The 24,727-nt window shown below is 41.0% G+C and overlaps 1 protein-coding gene across 1 annotated transcript in view; it reads left to right on the plus strand.

Annotated features, from left to right (window-relative positions):
* Positions 1-24,727, plus strand: part of CLSTN2 (calsyntenin 2) — a 602,866-nt gene that overhangs the window by 207,840 nt on the left and 370,299 nt on the right. Inside the window, exon 2 of the mRNA XM_059391040.1 lies at positions 22,071-22,193. Coding sequence (XP_059247023.1) covers positions 22,071-22,193 — 123 coding nt within the window. The remainder of the gene's footprint in view (positions 1-22,070; positions 22,194-24,727) is intronic.

Here is a 24,727-nt window from a genome sequence, read left to right on the forward strand (position 1 = left end):
TCCAGAAACATTTAGAACTTATAAAGAGGATCATGTTCAGAGCAAACAAATGCATGGGAAAGGACAGGATTGAAGCAGGGGAGCAGGGTCCACCACACTGCTTGTACAGCTGCTCCTCACCACCCACTATGGTCTCTGGGCTACGCTGGAGGGACCCCAGAGCTCCCTAGAACCTTGTGAGGACCACAGAAAGTCCTCCCCTTCCAGTTGGAGGCTGGGTGAGGAAGGTAAAAACAGTGATTCTTGTCACAGGGCACCAAGGAGAGCTCAGAGAGCGCACTTAGCTGGTGAGATGGGGGTGGAATTCTTTTTTTCTAAAGCCTTTAATTGCTAATGACTTTGAGTGGGATTTGTTCAAGTTATTCTTTGTGCTCAACTTTTTTTTTTTTGTTCAAAGTCATTACTCACTGTGTTTCGTTTGGATATTTGAGACAGCCCAGCCTGGCATATTTCCCATCATGGCACTTTATAAATGTTCATGCTGATTAGAACTTTTATTTTTCATAATGACCCACGAATGTAATGATAATGCAAGTAATAGTCCATATCTAATGGCTTCTTGTCCAAGGACTGAGGGAATTTGTTTAATGTAGTTAGTGCCAAACTCCTAAAAGAAAACTATTTAAGCTGTTGCATTCACTTATGCATTTTTATGAATCTCTGGGTAATAAAAAGGAATGGCTCATCTGGAAAGTTGGGAGACAAAGAAGAAGTTTGGGTCACTTGTGATGACATTTTTTACTGTCTCCATGCCATTTCCTCATGACAGACTTGCTAAGAGACTTTAAGTTCTAAGCCAATGACAGGATGAGGAGACTCTGAGTGTGAAGATGGAAGTTTGCAGTACGCGGGTCTGTTCCAGATGCAGTGGAACTATACCACTTGGTGGCCCACGAGCAGGTCATGGGTGCAACTGGTTGCTGGTGGACAGGGGCTCATTGTGGGGGACAGAGCAGCTGGAGTGTTACTCTCCAAACCAGAGAGAGGTAATCTTCTGTTGAGCAATCCTAAAAGACTGGAGCCTCCTTCTCTCAGAGCCTGACTAAAATCAATGGGGAAGCTCACAAAGGTACCCCACACACCATGAGCTTTTCTTATCTTGAGCTCTCCACCCCCTTAGTAATGTCCACATCCTGTCATCCCTCCTCTTCTTCTGTATTCTCTTGTGCATATTCCCCAAAACCTGCTCTCAGTAGAATCCTGAGGGTGATAAGTATTGTTCATGGGTCCACTGTCTCAGAGATGCTGGCACAATAAGCATGAGCTTTAACAGTGCAATGAAACACTTTTGGTGTGGGAAAATGGATTTTAGACTGAGAAAGAATGGTCTGAAGAACATTTTATGTCACTGAAATCATCTTGAGGATAGGGATCCGACTTAACTGTGAGTAGGGTTATCAAACAAAATACCAGGCACATAGTAAATATGAATGTCAGATAAACAGCAAATGACTTTTTAGTAGGAGCAGGTCCCAAATGTTATATGGACATAATTATACTAAAACAATCATTTATTGTTTAACTAAAAATCAAATTTAATAAGATATCCTATATTTTTATTTGTTAAATTTGACAACCTCATTAATGAGTCCTAGCCTTTGTACCATCTCCTGGGGTCCTGAATATAACCTAGGATGAGGCAGTGTCCCAGTAACAAAGTGGGGACAGTTGGGTACACATGGTGGCACACTCAATTCATACCCAGACTGACCTGCACATACTGCTTCCTCCTTCTGATCTCCTGATTATTCAGTGACTCTTGGTCTATTGTGTGTGCAGCCTGTGGTAGGTAAGGGAACACAGGTAAGCCCTTACATACTTGTTTGGAAGGGATGAACAATGCAGAGTGGTACAACATAAGCTGTGAAACCAGAACTGAGTTCAAATCCAGCATGTGCAACTTTAGTCACATGATACTTTTAATGCCTCAGTTTCTCATCTGTAAAATGGAGATAATATCTACAACTTGGGTCGTCATAAGTTTTCATAGTGAAACTTGGAAAGTAGCTATGTAGTGAATCCTGCCATGTGCCATCTAGACTCCCTTTCAGTAAAGTACCAGTTGCCCCAGCTGGGGCAGCTTTCAGCTGCCAGCCCCTTTGGCATTGCTGCAGCTGCAGGGAGGTGCACTGCCTAAAGTTGAACCCTATCCTAGGGTGACCCCCATCCGGGGACTGATGAATGCAAGAGTATCAAGACACTACCCATCTCAGACCATCCCAGGGCCATTCAAACTCTAGAGCATCACTGGTGTTCGTTGAGCCTGCGTCACAGCTTCCCTTCTCCCACTGCCCTTCTGGTTCCCTTTTCTCCCTTGATAGCAAGGGCACTCCTAAAGAAACATCCTATGCACTAAACTCGGTCTAGTTTAGGGTCTGCTTTCCAGGAAATCCAGCTTGCAACAACGCAGTACAGTTCCCAGCACACTGTACAGGGGTTTAACCCACAGAAAATTTTAATGACAACAACAAAAGCTTTGCATGGCATCTCCAGCACCCTCTTAGAAAAGGCCTCCTTCCTTGGGGTGATGTCACTGACATTACGTTGTGATGAATGCAAAGCCCGTGCCTGCCCTTGTGCCTCACTTGGTGGTTGGCATGGGGCTGGAAACACAGCAGGTGTTCAGTGAGTACTTGGGCAACATTTAGCTACTTGGCCTCAGAAGATCAGATGGAGCCATAAACGTCTGGAAAAGTCATTTACAAATATAGATAGCTTCAGGAGAGTTTGCCTATATGTAGTATATAGAAGAGAACTGTGAGTAGTTGCAGCTGAAAATGATGGGCTTGGCGATACCCTTGGCCTATAAAATAAGATTGTGTAGGAAGAGTGACAAGTCCTCCAGTGCCCCTAAAAAATGGAGGGAGAGAAGCTTATGGCAGGTCTGGAGAGAGAGCAGGGCAAGCCCAGGAAACATAAGGTGTCAGGGGAGATTAGGCAATGAGTAGGAATCAGAGCAAGTAGAGATTACAAACTGAAAAGCTTGCATGCCAGGCTGAGTGTGATCTTTATAACCATGGTGATGGGAGCTCCTGGAAGGGGGGACGCAGGCGTGATCTGATCCATGTTTTAGAGGCCACTCTGCCTGCAGCCCAGGATGCTTAGGAGAGTACAATGCGAGAGATGGTTGGAGGCAGTTGCCACAAACAGTCCTAAGAGCAGTGATGGGGGGCTTGTACTGTCAGTGGGGATGGAAAGAAGGCACTCAAGAGACATTTCCATGAGGGGCACTATGTAGACATGGTAAAAGATGAATTAACAGATGAGAGAGAAGGGAGGAGGTTAGGTGGATATCTGGGTTCTTTATCTTCCTTCATCTCTCTGCCTACCTAGTTCATCCTGCAAGAGCCAGCTGAGGTCCAGCCCCACCTAAACATCTGCAAAAGTGGGTTCCTTATTGACCTCCCCCTCCTCTAAAGTTTCTGTAAAACTACATCGGAGCTTCTTAATCACACAGTTAGAATTCTGAATCCTCTTCTCAGTTTCTTCAGTTATTGGGAGCTTCTCCATTCAAGAAGCCATCCCTTGTCTCCCCATTGCCCACACGAATTCTGTAGTTCTTTCTCTGGTGGACCACCCTCAGGCTTCTCTCAGTGTCTCTTCCATTGTAGTTTTCTCTTCTGGAACATTCTTCCATCCCTTTCAGCTTTCAGGTCTCAGTTTACCTATCTGTTGCTTTTGAATGGTGGTCTCTCTAGCAACCTCAAATAGGTCACTTTCCTCTAACATATATCCTCATAGGATCTTCTACTTTTCTTAGCACTTATCCCAATTTAATTACTAATTTAATAGGGTTCCTGGGTGGCTCAGTCAGTTAAGTGTCTGCCTTCAGCTCTGGTCATGATCTCCGGGTCCTAGAATCAAGCTCTGCTTTGTCTGGGATGGATGCGCTCCCTGCTTAGTGGTGAGTCTGCTTCTCCCTCTCTTGCTCCTCTCCCCCTGTCCCTAATCATGCTTGCTCTCTCTCTCTCCCTCTTTCTCAAATAAAATCTTAAAAAATAATTACTAGTCTAACTACATAGTGCTGTACCTCTAATACCTAGCATAGCCCCTCCCCGATACCATACTTACTAAATAAATATTTGTTAAATGAAATTGTTACTTGTGGACCACATTGTGTACACGGGCAATGACGATTCACATTCCATTAATCTGGTCTTATATGTGGGTGGGAGCCATTTTGCAAGTTATTTTCGGTGAGATGGAGTAAGCAGCCCCCATATCCTAAAGGTCTGCTTTACAGCTGGTTCCCTTCCCTTATACTTAAGGAAATCCCATTTTCTCCTACTCCATGCTCAGGGGAGTTGGAGGTAACCTACATATCTAAGACATAAATGCTTCATGAATCCAAGAGATACTTACAGAGAACCTGTTATGCATAAGCCCCAGGGATAGGCCCTGAAGCCAAGGTTTGTCCCCACATGCATTAACTTTAGCTCACATGATCCCAAAGGAGGCCTGATTTACCTGTGCCTGGAGCCACACTGGCTATGGAGCTTGGGTGCCTGCCTGGTTTATGTGGTGCCTCAGAGAGCTTGCTTTATGAGGATTTTGGATTGCATGCCTGGGCACAGTGCGAGGCTTGTTAAACTCCTGTAAAGAAGGAGAGGAGGTTCCAGCTTCCACTGTTGAGAGAAAGGGTCCTGGCACCTTGTTCCCTACATGGCTCCTCTCGGCTTCATTTCTGGGCCCTGTTGCTCAGACTGTGTAGGCAGAAGCTGCTGTATGAAGACAGAGAGGTAGAGGAGCAGGTGCATACATTGGCACAGGGAATACAAGAGGCTGCCAGGCAGTTAAAAAAACAAATCACCCTACGCAAAAGCATGGGAATGCTCTGCCTTTGATTGTGTCGCTCCTCAGGGCTAGAGTCACCTACCTATGGTAGGAATTTGGCAAGAGCTCTGGCTTGGAATTTCAGCATTGTGCCCAGCAGTGGTGAAGGGCAGGACTTTCCCCTTCTACTGCTGGGATTGGCTCTGCTAACTCATCTCCACCAGCTCAGACTGTGGGTGTTAGGAAAAGAACTATGAGGGGTAGGTGCACCTGTATGTATTTGGGGGGATGAGATTAAAAAGGAGATCAAAGCACAGGTGAATCAAATAGACCATTCTCAAAATCATTACCTCCCCCTTAAATTCCTTCTTGGAGAGCCTCATTCTTTGGAGGTTAAAAGACAGTAAAGTTCTCAGATTCTCTCTGCCAAAAAAAATAAGAGCCTTGAAATGAAGAAAGTCTGAGCATGATTCATCACTGGTACCTTGGGAACAATACAGAGGGTGGAAGAGAGGATAGGGATGACAGCATGGGTGATAAGAGAAACATTCTCCTGGGAATGGGGTTTCCCAGAGGGAGTCAAACTGAGCTAGCAAAGGGCAGTGTAAGAAGAAGGAGGCTGGTGTCCGAAAGATGCTCTCTGCTCCCACTGACAGTTTTGATGAATGCTGGTTCATTCAGTGACTCAGCGTGTATTTATTGGTGCTTCCCATGGGCCAGACACTGTCTATGCTCTAGAGAAACAGTGGTGGAAAAAACAGATAAGACCCCTGTTCTCGGGGATTCTATTCTAGAGGGGCCAAATAGACAATGAAAAGGTCAAGACTTAGAAAAGGTAATTTCAGGTGTGATAACTGTAATGGAAAGAATCAAGATGTGCTGGCATGAGTTGGGCAGTGAGAAGATACTTCAGATGAGGTCTTCTGGAATGGGCTCTCTGAGGTATAAGCTGAGAGTCATGCCCTAACAGGAAAAGAATCCAGGCAGAGGGAATAGCTAATGCAGATACCCCAAGGTAGGAATGAGCTTGGTAAATCTGAGGAATGAAAAGTAAACTACTATGACTAGGGCAGAGTGAGTGAGGAGAAGGGCAGAGTGGATGAGGAGAATTGGTGAGGGATGAATGATCTTATTCGCCATGGGGAGAAGTTGGAGTTTTATCCTAAGTATGGTGGGCAACCTTGAGGGGCTCTAAGAGGAAATGGCTGTGCCTATTTTATGATCAGATTTTCTTTTTGAAACCATCACTCTGGAAGCTCTGTAGAAAAGGCATTGTAGGGGAGAAGAATGAAAACATGGTGGCAAATCAGAGGGTTCTTGCAGAGTTTCAAGCAAGAGATGGTATTGGGTGGGGTTGGGAGGTTGGCAGGTGGGAGAAGAGAAGTTCCATATTCTTTTCTTTTTCAAGGATTTTTAAAAAGATTTTATATATATAATAGAGAGCACAAGCAAGGGGAAAGGCAGACAAAGGGAAGGAGAATAGTAGGTAGAAGGAGGGGGAGAGGCAGGCTCCCCACCAAGCAGGGAGACTGATGCAGGACTCAATCCCAGGGCCCTGGGAACATGACCTGTGGGCTAAAGGCAGACACTTAACCGACTGAGCCACCTAGGTGTCCCTGAAGTTCTACATTCTATTATGTTGGTATAGAAATGGCAGAACCTGATGATGGCTTATGTGTGGATGAGGAAGGACTCTTGCTTAGAGAAAGGCAGGAATCAAGGTTCCTCTTGGGGTTTTTGCTTGAACAGCAATAATGGTGCCCTTTTCTGATATGGTACCCTGAGTTGAGGAGCAGGCCTAGGGAGAAATCAGAAGTTGCCTCCTGTTCCAAGTGGCATCAAGGTCTAAAATCAAATGGGAAATCATTCCCATTTGGATGGGAATGATAAATTATACCTGGCTATGGATTCATCTTTGAGAAAAGAGCATGCAACTCATATTTAAAAGCTTAATGTCCTTGCTTTCTCCCGAAGCTAGGGGCTAGGTCTAGAGCAACCTGAGACTGCCTAGAATTGTTTGCTTGATGCACTGGATAGTAGCCAAATTGCTACTATGCAAGTATACCTTCAATCCAATTCATTACGCATTTGCTGAGCACCCACTATCAATGATGCCCACAATTATGGAATCATCCATAAGTCAAGGGATTCCAAATTTTCATGACAGAGGCATGAAGGTTCGTTGCACTATGACGATGATATGTCTTGAAAACCATTTCCAAGATTGTTAGGCCCAAGCTATAAGAGTAAGAAACTGACTTTATGTGTCTTCATCTTGCCTGACAGTTTTAGCACAGATACCCAGGTTAGATATATAATGTTTTTTGTATTCCATAGGCCCCACTGGCCCACCCATTGTCCACCACTTCTCCTAGGAGAGGAATGGCAAGTGGGTTTCATCATAAGTGTACTTATTAATTGATAGAGTTTGCTAGAAACATTGTGTTGGGAAGGAGTCTGAGGTCCTGCACAGACTCAATGGGATTGACTGCCCTTGCCTGTCACGGATATGAGAGGAGGACAGTTTCTGTCCACTTGTTCCAAGATGTTTTCATTACATTTTACCTATGTCAACCAACCTCAGATATTTCCAGGAATATACTTCTCAGTTTCATTGTTTGTGCCTAGAATAGAGTTTTGTACATAATAGGTTCTCAGTAAGTATGAATTGAATGGATAAATAGAGGAATGAATAAATGAATAAGGAAATGAGAAAATGGTTATTTTTTTAAGTTAACTCTAAGGGGGCTGACAGCACGACCAGGTACCCTGTGTGCATGGGAAACAAGAGCAAGTGTCTCCTAGACCTCCAGCTACAGGGCAGGCAATGAGTTGGTAGATGCTGAGACATCCTGGCTTTGAGGCCATGCCTCCCACAGGCTGTTTCCAGACAATGACTGAGTGTGGCGATGCTGGGGGATCCTAAGGAAAACCCACTCCTGGGAGTCATGGGATTCCTGGGCTTGCTGGCTTTGGCTAGAGGACAACCCCAGGGATTCAGCTTTATAGGATTCCACTTAAACTCCATGGTAAGACTCTTTCACCCAATCTTCTCTTCTCTCCTACACTGGTCTCACACTGGCATCAATGTCTAAAATCACTTCCAGCCTCTTCTGGCCCTTTCCCCCTTTTCCTTCACACAAGCATGTTCCCTTGTATGTTTAATCCCATCCTGGGTTTTCTTTTGTATTTCCGTTTATTTTATTTATTTATTTTATTTGAGAACCTGGACCAACACATCCTGCTAACATCAGAAGGGACCAGGACTCTATTAACCCTGCCAGATGCCAGCTGTGCAGCAGGCTCATGCCCTTGTGATGTAGAATGAGTTCCTGGAAAAATGTCTAATGGGAGGAGGCATCACTGTTGAGAAACTCAATCCTCATTTTAAAAAGAAAGGATGAGAAAATGATGTTGAGAATTAACATGTAACTGTTTTTGTAAATATCTCAATTTTCACTAATATACAGCACACCAAATAATACACTGCCAATGACATGATACCCATCTTAAATTCAATATAATGAGCTCTGCATAATTAATTCCATTTATCATTCTGTGTTCATAAGAATCTTTTAGACTCTCCCAACCCTAAATTGGTTAATTACTCGTACATTTGTGTGCTTTGTTGTACATAATGTGCATGTCTTGTTTCCCATCCAAATGTCCTGTGATGATCTGATTTCATGAGATAGGAGTTACTTTTCCTCCTGTGGCCTACTCAATTCTATGGGATTCTATGCAATTTTTTTCTGTTATGTGCTGTACTAATCCAGGCCATTGTTTACCTTCTGCTGATTTCCTTAATGGACCATGTCCATCCATTCTCCTTGTTTTTGTTTTCGTTTTTTATTTCTTGCTCAGTTATCCCCAGAAGCAGTATTGGTGTATGTTGGAAACCAACCTTCTCTTGATGGATCAAAACTTATTCAGAAGAAAATATGTCCAAACTAGAAATCTTGGTTAAGAGAATTTATATTTGGGGGAGAAACATTGTACATGGGTGTTCACACAGATTACTGACATAAGCATTAAGAACATATTCATTCACTGATCTTTTAACACACATTTGTTGAGTACCCACCATGTGCCATGCCCTGCACTTGGTACTAGTGAGATCAGGGGTCTCACGTATCTCTTTTGGGAAAGCTGTCTTTAGCTTTGAGAGACTTTTCTAGCTGGCAAATATCTGTTCTATTTACAGCTAGGAGAAATTGACACCTTTAACAGTGGAGTTACCCTTTTGAGACACACTGGTTGCCTCCCAAACACTTTGAAAATTCAGAGTACAGATTTATTTCAGAAATTCATCACGATGCTTTTAACCTTTGATGCCTTTTGCAGGAATGATTTATGAAGTTTGTTTCTTTTTATGGCAGTTTCTCCAACCAGGTTGCAAGAGATATAAAGACTGTGATTTCAGACAATTATTCTCTTGACAGCATACACTCAAGTTCATACAGCAAGAGAAGATGCTCTTCTTCCTTTTTCCAAAAGAATCAGAAGCTCTATTACCCACCCAGTGTAGCAACAATTGGTGTGCAAGCTATTCAGTCAACTGGCAGCTTTTCTTTCACATCCAGAACCAGAGAAAGGACTGATGTTGTCACTACATTGATCAACTTTCCTCCAACTGAGTTGAATCTGAGAGTGGATTATATGAGTCTTGCCTTGACAACTTTAGATATCTTTTCTTTCCTTCCCTCCCCTCTGTCTCTTTGTCGTCTTTCTCCTCTGTTTTCTCCACTCACATCTGTTCTCTCTCTTCCTACATAAGGAGTAAGTACTATGTTGTAAATCCTTTACTAGGTCATAGAACAAACTTGTTTGGTCTAAAAAACACTTTAACACTCATATTACTGAAATCCATGGCCCCCCAAATTTATGTTTTTGTGGGTTATACCTATTGCTGTGTATTGCATTACTAATTAAAGCTGATAAATTTAAAATATGCATTTACTAACAGTGAAAATAATAATAAACCCATGTCATGTTGACAAAATATTTTTATTAAGAACTATGTTATTCAAAGTAAAAAAATAGTGAAGAGAGTGCCTTTTTTTTTTTTTTTTTTTTTTACATTTTCACAAATGTTTGGCTTTAATAGAAGATAGCTGAATTCTCTTATCTGCTGCTGCATTCATTCTGTTGTGGTCTCATGTTCTATAGCCTCTGGAACACTCCTCCAGGGAGAATGAGAACAAAGGAAGAAAATAATATCTCAGTACTTTTATGAACATAGTTTTGAAGTTGTGAGCCCTCAAGGGTCTCAGAGACAACCAAGAATTCCTGGGCCATATTTTGAGAACTGCTATGTGTGCTAGAGTTAGAGATACAAACATGGAAGACCTGGAATCTCTCCCCACCATCCACTAGCAGAAAGACACAAAGGATATTTACAGCCCAATATGGACCTTAGTGTGCTAAGGTTAGGGAGGTGGCCATGGGAAGACAAGGAGGGAGACCTAATTCAGTCTGGGTGTGTTTTCAGAGGTGGAGAGAAAGGAGAGGCTCAGAGAATGGTTTTCTGAGTTCGTGGTGCCTGAGCTGATGATGCTGTAGGTGGCTAACTGCAAAGGGAACCAGCTTGTCTGAAATCCCTGCTGCTTGGGGCTGATCATGAGAGTGACCTAGGGTATTTGGCTTACAGCTTTATTAGGATCACTTATTTAGTGGTGGTGGAGGAGAGACTTTTTGGTGCCTATCCTCTACCTCTGATATTCCACGACTTTCCAGAAAGGAGCCAAATAGTCCACATAAATAAGAAGTGAAATTGGCCAGGCAGTGCTTTCTTTCTGAAGCAGTGAGAAGAAGATGAGCATTTTGCAGTGAATATACTATAAACGAGATAATTGCCATTCGTTGTTCTGAACATCTTGAGATCTAAGACATGAAATGGAATTTTCAATAAAAATGTATCACACATTTCCTATCCTCTGGAACAAAGTTGATATCGTAAGCTACAGAGGTTTTATTTATTAGTTTGCCAGTAGGGAAACAAAAATACGGTGTTTCTATCTGAGGTTAAAAGGAATTTGCACTGTCACATCAAATCTTTTCACTCATTTTTGAACATAACATTTTAAAAGATTCTTCAGTGAGCATGGTGACTGGTTTTATGTGTCTATTTGACTAGGTTATAGTACCTAGTTATTCAATGAAACACTAATTTGGGTGTTGCTGTGAAGGTATTCTGGAGATGTGATTAATATCTACAATCAATTGGTTTTGAGTAAAGGAGATTATCCTTAATAATGGGGGTGGGCCTCATACAATCAGTTGACAGGGTTTAAGAGCAAAAGCTGAGTTTTCCCAGAAAAGAAGAAATTCTACTCAAGACTGCAGCATGAACACCTGCCTGAGCTTGTAGCCTGCAGGTCTGCCCCATAGATTTCAGATTTGCCAGCCCTCATAATTGTGTGAGTCAGTCCTCTTATTTATGCATACACACACACACGCATACACACAGATATGTGGTATGGATATGTGTATATGTATATGTAGATATGGATATGTGTATATGTATGTAGGTATGGATATGTGTATATGTATATATCTCTTTCTGTCTCCTGTTGCTTCTATTTCTCTGGAGAACACTGACTGTTATCTTGTAGATTTCAGTCTTTGCAGGTTTATCTCCTTGCACTCCCTCAGAGCACTTGATCCCAGATTGGACCTACAGGAGTTAGAAACAAATGTGTGCTGTTGCATTGATCCCTGCTCAGAGAGAAAAATACTGATTAGGGTGGGACTCTCAGTTCCTCCATGAGGGGTCATGACCTTGACTTATTTAAGCACCCTGAACCCCCTTAGCCTCATCCATGAAATGGAACCCATGCTGTCCTCTCATGGGGATGGTTGTAAGGATTTAATGGGATCATAGCTATAGAGCCTGGCACATAGAGGTCCCTTAGGAATGATAGTTCCTGATTACAGTGAACAATAGTGATTACAGAAAGAGTTTTAGACAATTGCATCTAGTAGTATAAACTCCCAAGTAAGTTAAGGGCTGGTTTTAGGGATTAAAGGTGTTTAAAAGGCAGTGAGGTATAAGATATTGAAGGAATAGCAATGTTGGGGAATTATAGATGTAACAATCATTTCGTTCAGTAGGTAAGACATTTTGCGTGGAAAAATGAGTTGGCTCCAGCAACTGAATGGGAGCATTAAACTCTCAGAACCTGCACCCCACTTCTTCCTATTCCAAATGATCCTCTTGAATGACTCCTAATCTTCTCTACAGCTGTAATTCAATTTTCCCATCCCCTGGGAGTTCTGTTAAGTTGTCAGCCCACCAACAGGTTTATGGGGTGACTTGAGCATTGTCTACCTGGGGCACACAGGGTCCCATGTGGGTCCTCATCACAGCCTGTGGTTGCTGAACTTCAGAATCAAGGAGACCTTACTGTGGACATACGACATGCTAGTTACTGAGTCAGCTCTGACTCAGGGTCTCACTTTATCGTCCTCCTGCTAACCCTGCAGAATTGGTATCACCTCCACTTATAAAGGAGTGGGAGCTGAAGTCTGGAAATATTGAAAGACTTGCCTAAAAGACCCTGTGGGTTACATGGTATCAGAACTATGACAAGGAGCCCAGTACCCCTTTGCACCCAATCTCACTCAGGCTTTGTCTTCACACAAACTTTGGACAGTTGGCTTTGTCCAGATGGCTTATGTGGAGACAAATGAAACTCACTTTTGTAAGATTATACAATCCCTCAGTACACATTTCTCCCTAGCCTTACTCCTGGCCCACCTGCCAGTACCCAATAGGATAATGGCATGTGGCTCATCCCCAGGCTGGGGTAAGGACTTTGAGAGAATCCACACTCCAAATAATTATTTATGGGTGGGAAATGACATATGGAAGGGAAGAAAAAATAGGAATGGTGAATAAATGGATGGGCAAATGGATAGAAGGAAAGAGGTAGGAAGGGAAGGAAAGCAACATGCTATCCTCACTGCAAGCATTTATCAAGCAGTTAAGGATTAACAACTCAGTCATCTTTTCCTCAAATGCTTTTCAACCCAATTAAAATAGTGAAATGTAACCCTCATCTTCTGTGAATATTTGCATGTGTGAGTCACACACATGGGATTTGTATTTAAAACTCTCTAATTGGTACCTCTAGCAAGAAAGATACATTGCCTCTAATTAAGTGATGGCAAATGTCACCTTATGATTTGGGAGGCACGCCCTCTTTCTATTTGGGTGATGTAGGAATACCCGCTCACTGGAATTAAAGTATCACTAATCGCCTCAGGCATTGGAGGTGTCAGCCAGGCAGCGGTGTGCTCACCTCATTTACCAGCATGCTGGGCATTGTGTTAGGTCCTGTGGATATCATTGTGACCAGGATGCTGCCTCGTTCTGCAGAGGGCTTATACTTGTATGCGAAGAGGGGCAGGAAACAGCTATTGACAATGCAGTAGACCTGTAGCATGACAGCAGGTGGTACTGGGTGATACAAGGTGCAGAGAGGGACCATGGGAGGAGGTGGAGCTAGAGCTGAATCTGTAAGGATGTACAAGCAGCAGTCAGGAGGAAGGAGAGGAGAGGAGCAGATGGTGCAACAGGGGCAAAGGTATGGGTAGTGGAGAGCTCGCACCTTTGGGGGGCTTTATCTGATCTTGCAGTTGAAGGCAGGGTTACTGCTGATGGATCCTAAGCAGGAAAGTGCAGTATCAGATTTGCCTGCAGGCAAGCTGACTTCTTACCTGGACAGGGGTCCTATCCTGCCCTCAACTCTGGAGCAGAGGCATAAAACTCCATTGTATATATGAACCACATCTTTTTTATTCATTTGTCTGTTGAAGGGCATCTTGGCTCTTTCCACAGTTTGGCGACTAGCCATTGCTGCTATGAACATTGGGATATAGATAGTCCTCCATTCCACTATGTCTGTATCTTTGGGGTAAATACCCAGTAGGGCAATTGCAGGGTCATAGGGTAGCTCCATTTTTTAATTTTTTAAGGAATCTCCACACCGTTTTCCAAAGCGGCTGTACCAACTTGCATTCCCACCAACAGTGTAAGAGGGTTCCTGGAGAAGGGAATAAAAATAATTTTATAAATGTTATTTCAATTATTGTAGTTAAGAATCATTTTATTGCAAGAACAGATATGCTGCTCAAACTACTACAAATAAAAAAAAAAAAAAAGGTGCCTGGACAGAATGAATGAAAAACTTCACTTGGCAACTTCAGACACCCCCCACACACTGATGAGTCCATGAAGGCTGAGCAGGTCCTCGACTAGAAAACAAGAGGCTGGGTGGCCAGCCTCTGTATCTCCTGCAGCTGCTTGGAGTACTTCTCTTCTCTCTGCTTGTTGGGTCCCAGATCCCGTTTCCTGGTAGATTAGTGCTCTCTGATTTTAATGGCTTCTCAACTCCCCCTAAGCTTTGAGTGATCATTACATGTATGCCACCCAAACTCTTTATGGCCTCTTATCTCAAGTATCCATCACCAGAGATGCCTGGGTGGCTCAGTCATTTAAGTGTCTGACTCTGGGTTTCAGCTCAGGTCATGATCTCAGTGTTAATGAAATCAATCCCCATGTCAGGCTCTGTGCTCAGTGCAGAGTCAGCTTGGGATTCTCTCTTTCCTCCCCCCCCCCCCTCTCTGCTCCTTCCCCTGCTCAAGCTTTCTCTCTCTCTCTCTCTCTAAAATAAATGAATGGATGAATAAATAAATAAAATCTTTTTTTAAAGTATCTATCACCAAATAAATTATAGATTTTGAGCCTGTCTCCTAAATGAAGTTGAAAGATCCAACCAATGTCCAGCGTATTCCATCCATTGATTTCCCCTGGGGTTAGACATCCACCTGGATCTAAGCACCTCTGCCAGAGCACCAGGTTAGAAGGGAGAAGTTGGGCATCACAGGCAAAAGACCAGCCTCACCACAAGAATGACCTATTACTAGGGTGTAAGTTAACCTCTCTAGAGCATTTTGTAATCAGTACGGCATGGGTTTTTGTTTTGTTTTGTATTGTTTTTGGTTTTTGGTTTTGTTTTGTTTGTTTGTTTGTTTGTTTGTTTTTTTACTAGCAGTTCACTTTTACCCAGAAGTAAGTATTGGAGTTCTGAGAGTCAACTTTAGGATAAGAGTAGAAAGACTGAACGGGTAAATCATCGGCTGCTTTGATTGAGTGTTAATGCACTTTTTCAGAGGTGGAGGCAAAGAGAGAAGGCCAGGAGTGCTCCTGAGAATGCATCTGCACTCTAGTTAAAGACGCATTGGGTTGTAAGACCTAATTTCTCTGTAAATGGAGCAGAAATATCACACTAGTGTTTCCTCTGTATGAGTGCAAAGATACAGACATTTCTCCAGATGCTGAAACAACATGGGAAAGATCCAGACAGAGGTAAGGAGCAGTCCTAAGGGGGCATGATATGATAGAGTTCAGCCTCAAGAAGAGTTGTATAACAAAAAGGGAGATTATCTTGTGAAGAACTGATTAAAAGTCAGTTCTTCTGAAGTTACATCCAAATGGAGCAAAGAATGAGCTGACTGGCCTCACTCTATTGGAACAAAAAGGCAGAACAGTTGTCAGGGGAGGGAACAGATTGCTTAACGACAGCCAAGGCACAAGCATCAACCCCTCTTGCTTCTTTTTGGAAAGGAGTTGGTTCTCTGGTGTCCATAAAGCCAGGGTTTGGAGGTGGCTCTTGGATGAATCTATACATGCCAGTAATCCCTAGTGATGTAGACAACTGTCTATCCATTCAGCCTCTTGGCAGGACTTACCCCTCGAACTTCATTCTCAGCCAAACCTAACTATTCACATTTCCCCTATGGGTCGCCAGGTGCTTTTTCCCTTGGTCTTTCCCCATGCACATTCCTCTGCCTGGGACCCCTGAATCCATTACATCTGCTTAATTCATACTACTCATGATTTCAAATCTACGTCTTCAGGAAGTAATTCTGGATTACCATGCTTGGATTACTGCTTCTCCTTTCTTTTCCCATACACCCTGCTATTTCTTTGCTTATCTCTCTCTTGCCATACTGGTTATCACGGATCCCTCTCCAGTCTGAGGGTCCCTTGAGGATAATAACTTTATTCTTAACACATTATAAATTATATGTATAATTTATATGGAATGAAATTCAACCTTTTGATATGTGCAGATTGCTAAGTTTTGTCAAAGGCACACAGAAATGTAACCACCACCATAATCAAGATACAGAACATTTCCATCATCCAAAAGTTCCCTTATGTCCCTTTACAAGTAAACCCTACTCCACCCCCAGACCCTGGCATCTACTGATCCATAATCTGTCCTTATACTTTGGCATTTTCTAGAATATGAATGGCATCAAATAGCCTGTAGTCTTTTGTGTCTGACTTCTTTCACTTCATTTCACCAGAAGAATGTTTTGGATATTCAACCATTTTGTTGTATGGATCAGTAGTTGATTTCTTTTTACTGTTGAGTAGATGTACATTATATAGATACACGGCAATTTGTTTATCCGTTCACTAGTTGATGGTCATTTTATTTTCCAGTTTGGTGCTATTCTGAATAAAGATTCTATGAATATTTACATACAAGTCTTTTTGAGTAATTTATGTTTTCATTTGTCTTGGGCAGATCCCAGGAATGGAATTGCTGAGTCATTTTATAAGAAATTGCTAAACTATTTTCCAAACTGACTGTATTATTTTACATTCATACCAGTAGTAGTGTATGAGTTTCAATTGCTTCACATCTTGTTAGAACTTGGTATTGTCAGTCTTATTTTAACCATTCTAGTGATGGTGTAGTGACATCCAATTGTGGCTTTAACTTGCATATCCTTGATAACTACTAATGTTGAGCATCATTTCATGTTCTTCTTTCTTCTGGTGACAGGTCTATCCAAATTTTTGCTGCCCCCCCCTTTTTTTTTACAGATTATTTTTCTCATTATTGAGTTGCAGGAGTTCTTTGTATGTTTCTGGATATAAGTCCTTTGTGAGAAATGTATAGCAAATATTATCTCCCAGTCTATGGCTTTAAAAAAATGTTTTCTGAAGAGTGTTCTTCAAAGAATAGAAATTATAATTTTATTAAGTTTGATGGATCAGTTTTATCTTTTATTCAGTGTTCTTTTTGTCCCTTCTAATAAACCTTTGCCTAACCCAAGGACACTAAGCTTTTGTTTTGTGCTTTCTTTTAAAGATTTCACAATTTTTTTTAAAAGATTTTATTTATTTATTTGACAGACAGAGATCACAAGTAGGCAGACAGGCAGGCAGAGAGAGAGGAGGAAACAGGTTCCCTGCAGAGAGCCTGATGCGGGGCTCGATCCCAGAACCCTGAGATCATGACCTGAGCCAAAGGCAGAGGCTTAACCCACTGAACCACTCAGGTGCCCCCACAATTTTTTTTTTTAAGGTTTCACAATTTTTAAGTCCCACATTTAGCACCATAATCTATTTAGAGATAATTTTTGTGTATAATGTGCAGTATAATTGAAATTATTTTTTTAATATGGATATCCAATTTTTCTCAGCATAAATGAACCACTATCCTTCCCCTCCAATGGGTTTTCTTGGAAAGTTTGTCAGAAACTAATTGATCATGTGTATGTGTGTCTTTTTCTACATGTCTTATTTTTCTGTTGATCTGTATGTCAGTCTTATGTTAATACCTTACCACCTGATTAGAGTAGCTTTATAATAAGTTTAAAATCAAGTAGTGTGAGTATTCTAACGTTTCCCCCCTTTTTTTTTCCCAGACTTGTTTTGGCTATATCAGATTTTTTCATTTTCATATAAATTTTAGAATTAGCTTATATGCAACTAATGAATGGTTGAACACTATAACAAAAACTTATGATAAACTATATGCTGGCTAACTGAACATAATAAAAATCCTTAAAAAATCCTATTATTTTGATTTGGGTAGCATTGACAATTAGGGAAAAATTTACATTTAGCTATCCTGGCTCTTCCAAATCATAAACACTGTCTATCTCTCCACTAAGATTGTTTCAGGTTCTCTTTAAATTCATTCAACAATATCTTATTAGAGTCTTTGGTGTACAGATACTACATGCATTTTGTGAAAGTTATTCTGAAATATTTCATGGTTGTTGATATCATCATATTAGCATTTTTAATTTAAACTTCCAATAGTTTATTGCTAGTCCATAAAAATATAATTGATTTTTATATACTGACTTTATGTACTGTGATCTTCCTAAACTCACTTACTAGTTCTAGTAGCATTTTAGCAGATCCCACAGAATTTTCTTCACTGAAGAGCAGGTTCTCTGCAAGTAAAGACAATTTTACTTTTTATCTTACAGTTTTATTTTTTTCTTGCCTTATTGAATGGGTTAGAACTTCCAGTACAATATGAATAGTACGGTACAAGGTAAGAGTGGACATCCTTGTGTATTCTTCCTGCTCTTAGGGGTGTGTGTGTATTCACTCTTTAACCACTAAGCATGATGTTAGCTATAGGTTTCTAAGAAAGTTGTTCATCAGATAGAGAAAGTTCCTTCTAGTCCTCATTTTTTGATCATTTTGGTTATGAATGGATGCTGAATTTTGATAAATGTTCCTTTCAGGGACCCACCCCCATTTTACCCTCAATGGTTAATCTGTTCTTGCATAATAGGTGCCCCATAAATACTTGTTGAATGAATGCAACTGGGCTAAATATCTTTGAGAGTGCAAGGCCATATTTCAGCCACACAGAAGGATGAGATGGGCTTAGGGGAACTTAAGATATTTCAATGTCTATTCATATCAGGGCTACTAGATTTGCTTAAATGATCCCATGCAAATTTTACAGCATTCCTATGAGGTTAAGTATCTCCATTTTACAAACGAAGAATGGGTAATAGATGGAATGATTTAAAAAGCTGTAATAAAGCTGTAATATGGTTGGCATGTGGGGAAAAGTTTCTTTGCATTTCAATAAAAGAAAAAAGACAACCATATGTTCAGAAAACAAAGAGTATACAAAGGAGGTTGTTTTTAAATATTTCAATTACTGGATGGTGTGAAAGGGTCACAGTCTGGATATAAAGAATGTCACCTGTGGAATGACACTTGAACCATTAAGAAGCAAAAGCTATCCTTGCATAGTACTTGGCTCAGCCATGAACAAAGGTCTCATGGTCAAAATAATGTAAATTTAAGTTATTGGCTTGCAACCCTGAGGATTTGATTTATAGGCAAAACAAAGGAGATTTAATTTTGCTTACATATCAAAATGCAAATGTTTAACAACTTTGGCAAAGAAAAAGTCAAGAAAGATATAAAGTAAGTTAGAAGGTAGGAGAAGAATGAGGAAACTCTAGGGATGTTAACACTGTTATCTTATAAAAAGGGAACATTTAAATGCCTCCGAGCTTCAGTTCTTCAGCTGCAAAATGAGATATAAAATCTTATCTAATGGGATCATAGTGAGGATTAATGAATGTACGTAAAATGCCTAGTATGTATGTAAAATGCCTAATGTGTGATAGGTACTCACGAAAAGGAGAAAAGGGTGGCAGGCCTATCGATAGAAGGAAGTAAATTTAGCCCCATTCATGAGGGGAGAACCGCAACTCTAAGGTCCTTGTCCCCTCTCCTGCTGATGCTGTCAGAGAGCAGGGTAGTGAGTCTGATAATGAAAGGTCGAGAACTGTGTTTCCAGCCAAGGGCATATGAATGACATGACTACTCTGCAAGTGGTATCATTTTTCCAATGTTACAGTTGAGGAAGTTGACACTCTGAGTGGCCCAGTAACTCACATTGAGCCAGCCCTGAAGTGGCCAAGCCGGGCCTGAAACCCAGAAACTGTGACTCTAGATTTGGTTGCCTGTCGTCCAGTTGAGCGCTGCAGTGAATCTGAAACACTGGATAAGCTTGTGGCATATCCTTTATACACATTTCTAATGAATAGGCCCTTAGGTTTAATTAAAGGGGAAAAAAGATTAATTGTTTCTCCCAACAGCTGCAAATTATTTACATTGCATTTGTGTTGATGGCTAATAAAAGAGCAAAGGCGTGTGGGGACAGCCCAGGGTGGCTGTAATTCTTCCAGGGTCCATAATGAAGCACCGGTTTGAATGCCAGCATGTGAACATGGAGGAGCCTGCTGTCCCATTCAGGCTTGCAGTGGGCAGAGCCACTCTCTGCCCTGGGCACGATCCAATCTGCAGAAATGGATTTCAGCAGCCAAGATCTGAGAAGAACAAGGCATATGCCCCCACCGCACTAAACTGGCTCTTGATTAGTTCATGATTGCTGTGGAATAGGTGAGAAGAAGCAAAATGGTGGCCAGCTTGAGGCTACCAACCATTCTAGAGCAACTCTTAACTGACCTTTTGAAGCATGATTGTGGAGGAAAGGGACAGGAGCCATGGCAGCAGAACTGTTCTCAATTTCATAAGCTCTTGCTTTGCAGTGGCTACTGAAAATTATATACTATAATATGCATATGTATTATATAATGTGTGTTATAGATTATAATGTACATGACTAGTATAGTATGAATGTGTGTGTGTGTGTGTGTGTGTGCACGCGCACGCACACATGCATATGTGTGTGCTTTTTGTATATTACTCAGTATGAAAGAGTTTTGGTTTTAATTATTAGGTTTTAACCCTGGGACCATCTTGGGAAAGTCATGTCTTGTGAAACTGGTTTCTTCATCATTTTCATAACGATCACACCTACCTCTTAAGTTGCTGTGGGGAGCATTATGTACATGACAACATCTTTCAAACTACGAAGCAGGGTGTGAGAATTGGCATCAGGACAACTTTGATTATTCTAGGACTCTCTCTAACATATTATTTCATTTTTAAGCACCTACTCTGCACTCAGATTTGTGTGAGTGTATGTGAGGGGGGAAAGGACAAACCAAAGATACCACAATAGAGTAATGTTAGGTTATAATATTAACCTAATATAATATTAACCCTATAATATCAGGTTAATATTTGAGGAGATTATTTTTGATGTGTGTGTAGAACATGAATTGCAGTGGGATAGGACTTCTTACTGGAAGACCAGTCAGGAGGCCACTGCAGTCTTCCAGAGAGGGGATGCCTGAGCCTGAACAAATTTGGAATTGACAGACATGGGATATTCACATAGGAATATTGCACCAGCCCTAGCATAAGTTTTATTTAAATTCTCTACCACTTAGGAGCCTGTTGACCATAAGTATCCTGTATTTGTTTGCTAGGACTGCCTTAACAAAATACTACTAACTGTGTGGCTTAGAACAACAGAAACTTATTGTCTCACAATTCTAGAGGCCAGAAGTCTGAAATACAAGTTGTTGACAGGACCATGCTTGATCTGAAGGTAAAGGGGAAAGATCTGTTCCAGGTGTCTCTCCTGGCTTTTGGTAGTTGCTTGGCTGATAGCAACACATGGCATTCACATGTGTACACGTCTGTCTCTGTGTCCAAATTTCCCTTTATTATAAGGACACCAGTCATTTTGGATTAAGGCCTGCCCAAATGACCTCATTTTTACTGGACTACCCCTATAAAGACCCTCTTTCCAAATAAGATCACATTCCAAGGTACTGGAGTTTAGTACTCCAACTTGTCTTTTTTTCAGGGTCACAGTTCAACCAGTAACATTTATCTGATATTCATTTTAAGTTTGTTAATTTTCCATTAGACAATATATTATTTACCTGGTCAAATTACTGAAAAACAACTTAAATTGCTAGGTAATTTAGACTGTTAGGATAGACACAGTTTTTATATGATCAGAAAATATTCAAATGCCTGCTGTATCTTTACACATATGTTGGTACTTATACAGATAGGTGTATATATGAAATACAGTAACAATATGTGATCATGGATCTGATTAGGTTGAGGTCAGAAATTCAAGCACACGGCCATGATCTGCTAGTTTGTTGATTGATAATGGACTTTAACCCTGAAATATCTATTAATAGACAGTAGTATTGAAGAAGTGAAGCTTTTAGTTAGTTTTCAACAGTAGCTATCTATACTGGGCATCCAGAAATAGAAATAATGGGATTTTGGTAAGGTGAAAGATCCATGGTCTAGAGCCCAAAAATGTGTTTGAGTCTCAGTGCTGCCCTGACTTTCTTTGTGTTCACATGAATTGTTGAGCTTCTCTCTAAATCTCACTTTTCTAAAGGTTACTGAGGTATAAAATGGAACTAACTAATGCTCTATGTCTCTCATGTGGTTGTTGGATGAGAGCCTATGAGTGAACAAATGTGCAATATTAATATTATTGTGGATTAGCTATTCAAGTGATGATCTTGAAAGTCAATCTTTGTTTTGTTTTTCCATTGTGTTCTAGTCAACAAGCACAAACCATGGATTGAGACTTCATATCATGGAGTCATAACTGAGAACAATGACACAGTCATTTTGGACCCACCACTTGTCGCCCTGGATAAAGACGCACCAGTTCCTTTTGCAGGTGAGATGGTAGCTTACTGCGGTGGGGCTTGGCTCACTTGGGAGGCATGCTGGGAAGCCTCCACAGAGTGCAGGCTCGGGCTGTATTGCTGTTATCTTCCCCTGCGTGTCTCATAGATCAGCCTGTGATTTCAAAGCTGTATATCTCTTCTGACTGCTGGTACAGTTCTGATATCTGGTGTGGTTCTGATTTCTGACTTATGGTTTTTTTTCTGGGGTATTGCCTCCAGGGCAAGACCTTTATTTCTTCTTCTAAGAGATGGTATATTGCTACAGTGGACTCTGGAGATGGAAAAGCTGGGCTAGTAAGGTCCATAGGGGAATAATTTTCCCTCTAGAAAGATAACCTGTAGACAGATTAAGTATGTGACCCACTGTCCCCACTACACATATATCAAGGACAGGTGAAGACTTATAGCTTGGTAGATTGGCAAAAGAAAAGAAAAAAAAAAGGACCAGGAAATATTTGCTGAGAGTAGGGACAGGGCTGTACCCTCAAGCTTCACATGGGTGTGGCTTTGGTGGAAGAATCAGAACACAGTGAGTGCCATTTTGCCCTCTATGGCTTGTAGCTAGAGAGTCTTCTCATTATCATCAAAATTATGACTACTTCCTTCTCTAACTTCCTGCAAGGGCCAGGTCTCAAGAAGGATGTGTGAAGAATATGGCTATGTCTCATGCTTCCACAGATTTTGGCGAAGAAAAGGGGATGGCTGATGGTAGGGGGAGGAGGGAATGGACAAAGAATTTCTGAAGATGCCTGCATCATGAGTAATATTGTTAACATTTTATAACTGTCAGGAGAAAGACAGGAAATTTAATGAAAGTTTTCAAGATTTCTAGAAGATTGCTTTATGATAGATGGGTGCCAGGCTAAGGTTTTCACCATGATGAAGTCTATTTTTTCTGACAGTTTGTCTGCTACATTATGAGCTACTTGGGCAGAAAAAAAATTGGCTCTTTCACACTTTTAAGAGATAAGCTCTATGAAGGCCCTTTTTTCATTACAGAACATTGTAAAGTAAGGAATGAGGGGGTGGGTTAAACGGGGAAATTCAGCGTTATGTGAAGATAAACTCATAAGCATTCTTGCAGAGCATGGGGAAGATATCTTGACTCTCACAAGAAGGCTTTATCTTTATTTTATGTAGAATGATAACCACCAAGGGCACCTAACTGTGACTTCCTTGGTGTTTAGAATTAGGATATTTCCATACATCTTCCAGCCACCCTCATAGGTCCCAGCTCAACAAAATTCCCTTGGAAGTGTGAATTCCATGTTGTTTTTTCCACAAAAGATGAGTTGTCTTCCCTAGACCTTCTTTGCCAGACTGGGAATATTCCAATGCATTCCCGTCTTGGACATAACTAGATGATACTAGGGTTAATCACCCCCTAGAAATGAGGTTTTAAAACAAACACTGGCAAAACTCTTTGGATCTTGGAACTGTTTGGTTTGGCATGCATAATGTGCTTAACAAAATAAGAGACAGTATTTAAAAAGTGGGAGATTTAGGATAAAAAGACAGGAATCTGGATTATCTTGATGAACCAGATTGGAAATACAGGGCTGAGTCATGGTTTCCCTCTTTAGATTGAACGTGTGCTCCTGGCTTCCCTCAACCCTTCTCTACAGCCTGTGTGCAGAGGTCCTTCCACCAAGCAGGTCCACTTGTTCACCTTTATTTTCAAGTGTGTAACTCCTCTTTAAAACATAACCAGAAAAAAAAATGACACATCAAACAGGAAGTAAATGCATGCCATTAATTCACTTTAGTGTAGTGAACCTAAGACTTTAAAGATGAAGGATATGTCTGATTCTTTATTATGTCTACCCTCAGCATAGCCCTGTTCTCCTCCAATAGTGAAATAGGAAACTGAAGCTGTTGAATAAGTTGTCCCACTGTAAATTTATATGTTCCTTAATGTACAAACCCAAATTGGGTGGGGGCAGTTTGAGCAAAACTGATATTTTTAAGTTTGGACTTACAGAAGTTACTTATTTTCTTGGTTATTGGGCAGCAGAACAATTAATTATTTCACCTGAAGATTCAGCAAAGGGTTTCACAGTCATAAATCCATCAAATTCCTTTAAACTTGTATTTGTATTCTGACCATTAGATGTGCCCACTGGTTTTCAGACACATCTGGAAATTAAGATTGGCTTCTAAGCCAAGCCCTGAGTAGTTATTTCCATCTGAAGAAAATTTTTATGCTCCTCTTGATATTTGCAGCTGCATAAAAAGAAATCTAACTTAATGCATCAAAATATAATCTTCCAGGCTCTTAAGAGTAAAAAATAAAGGTGCTTTTTGGAATGGTCAAAGCTATTTTTCTCAGTGTTATTTATGACCAGCTCTAAGACAGGACACAGCACTAGCCATCCATCCATGCTGCAGACGTTTATTTTAAAACATTTATCTTAAAAAGAAAATACTGAAGATTTATTTCAGATCCCTATCATTCTCATAAAATTGAAAAATTCGTATCTGCCAGCTCCATCAGTTCTGGAAGTCAACTGCAGCTTTTAGTGCC

The sequence above is a fragment of the Mustela nigripes genome, chromosome 2 (assembly GCF_022355385.1).
Source record: "Mustela nigripes isolate SB6536 chromosome 2, MUSNIG.SB6536, whole genome shotgun sequence".
In the NCBI taxonomy this organism is placed as follows: Eukaryota; Metazoa; Chordata; class Mammalia; order Carnivora; family Mustelidae; genus Mustela; species Mustela nigripes.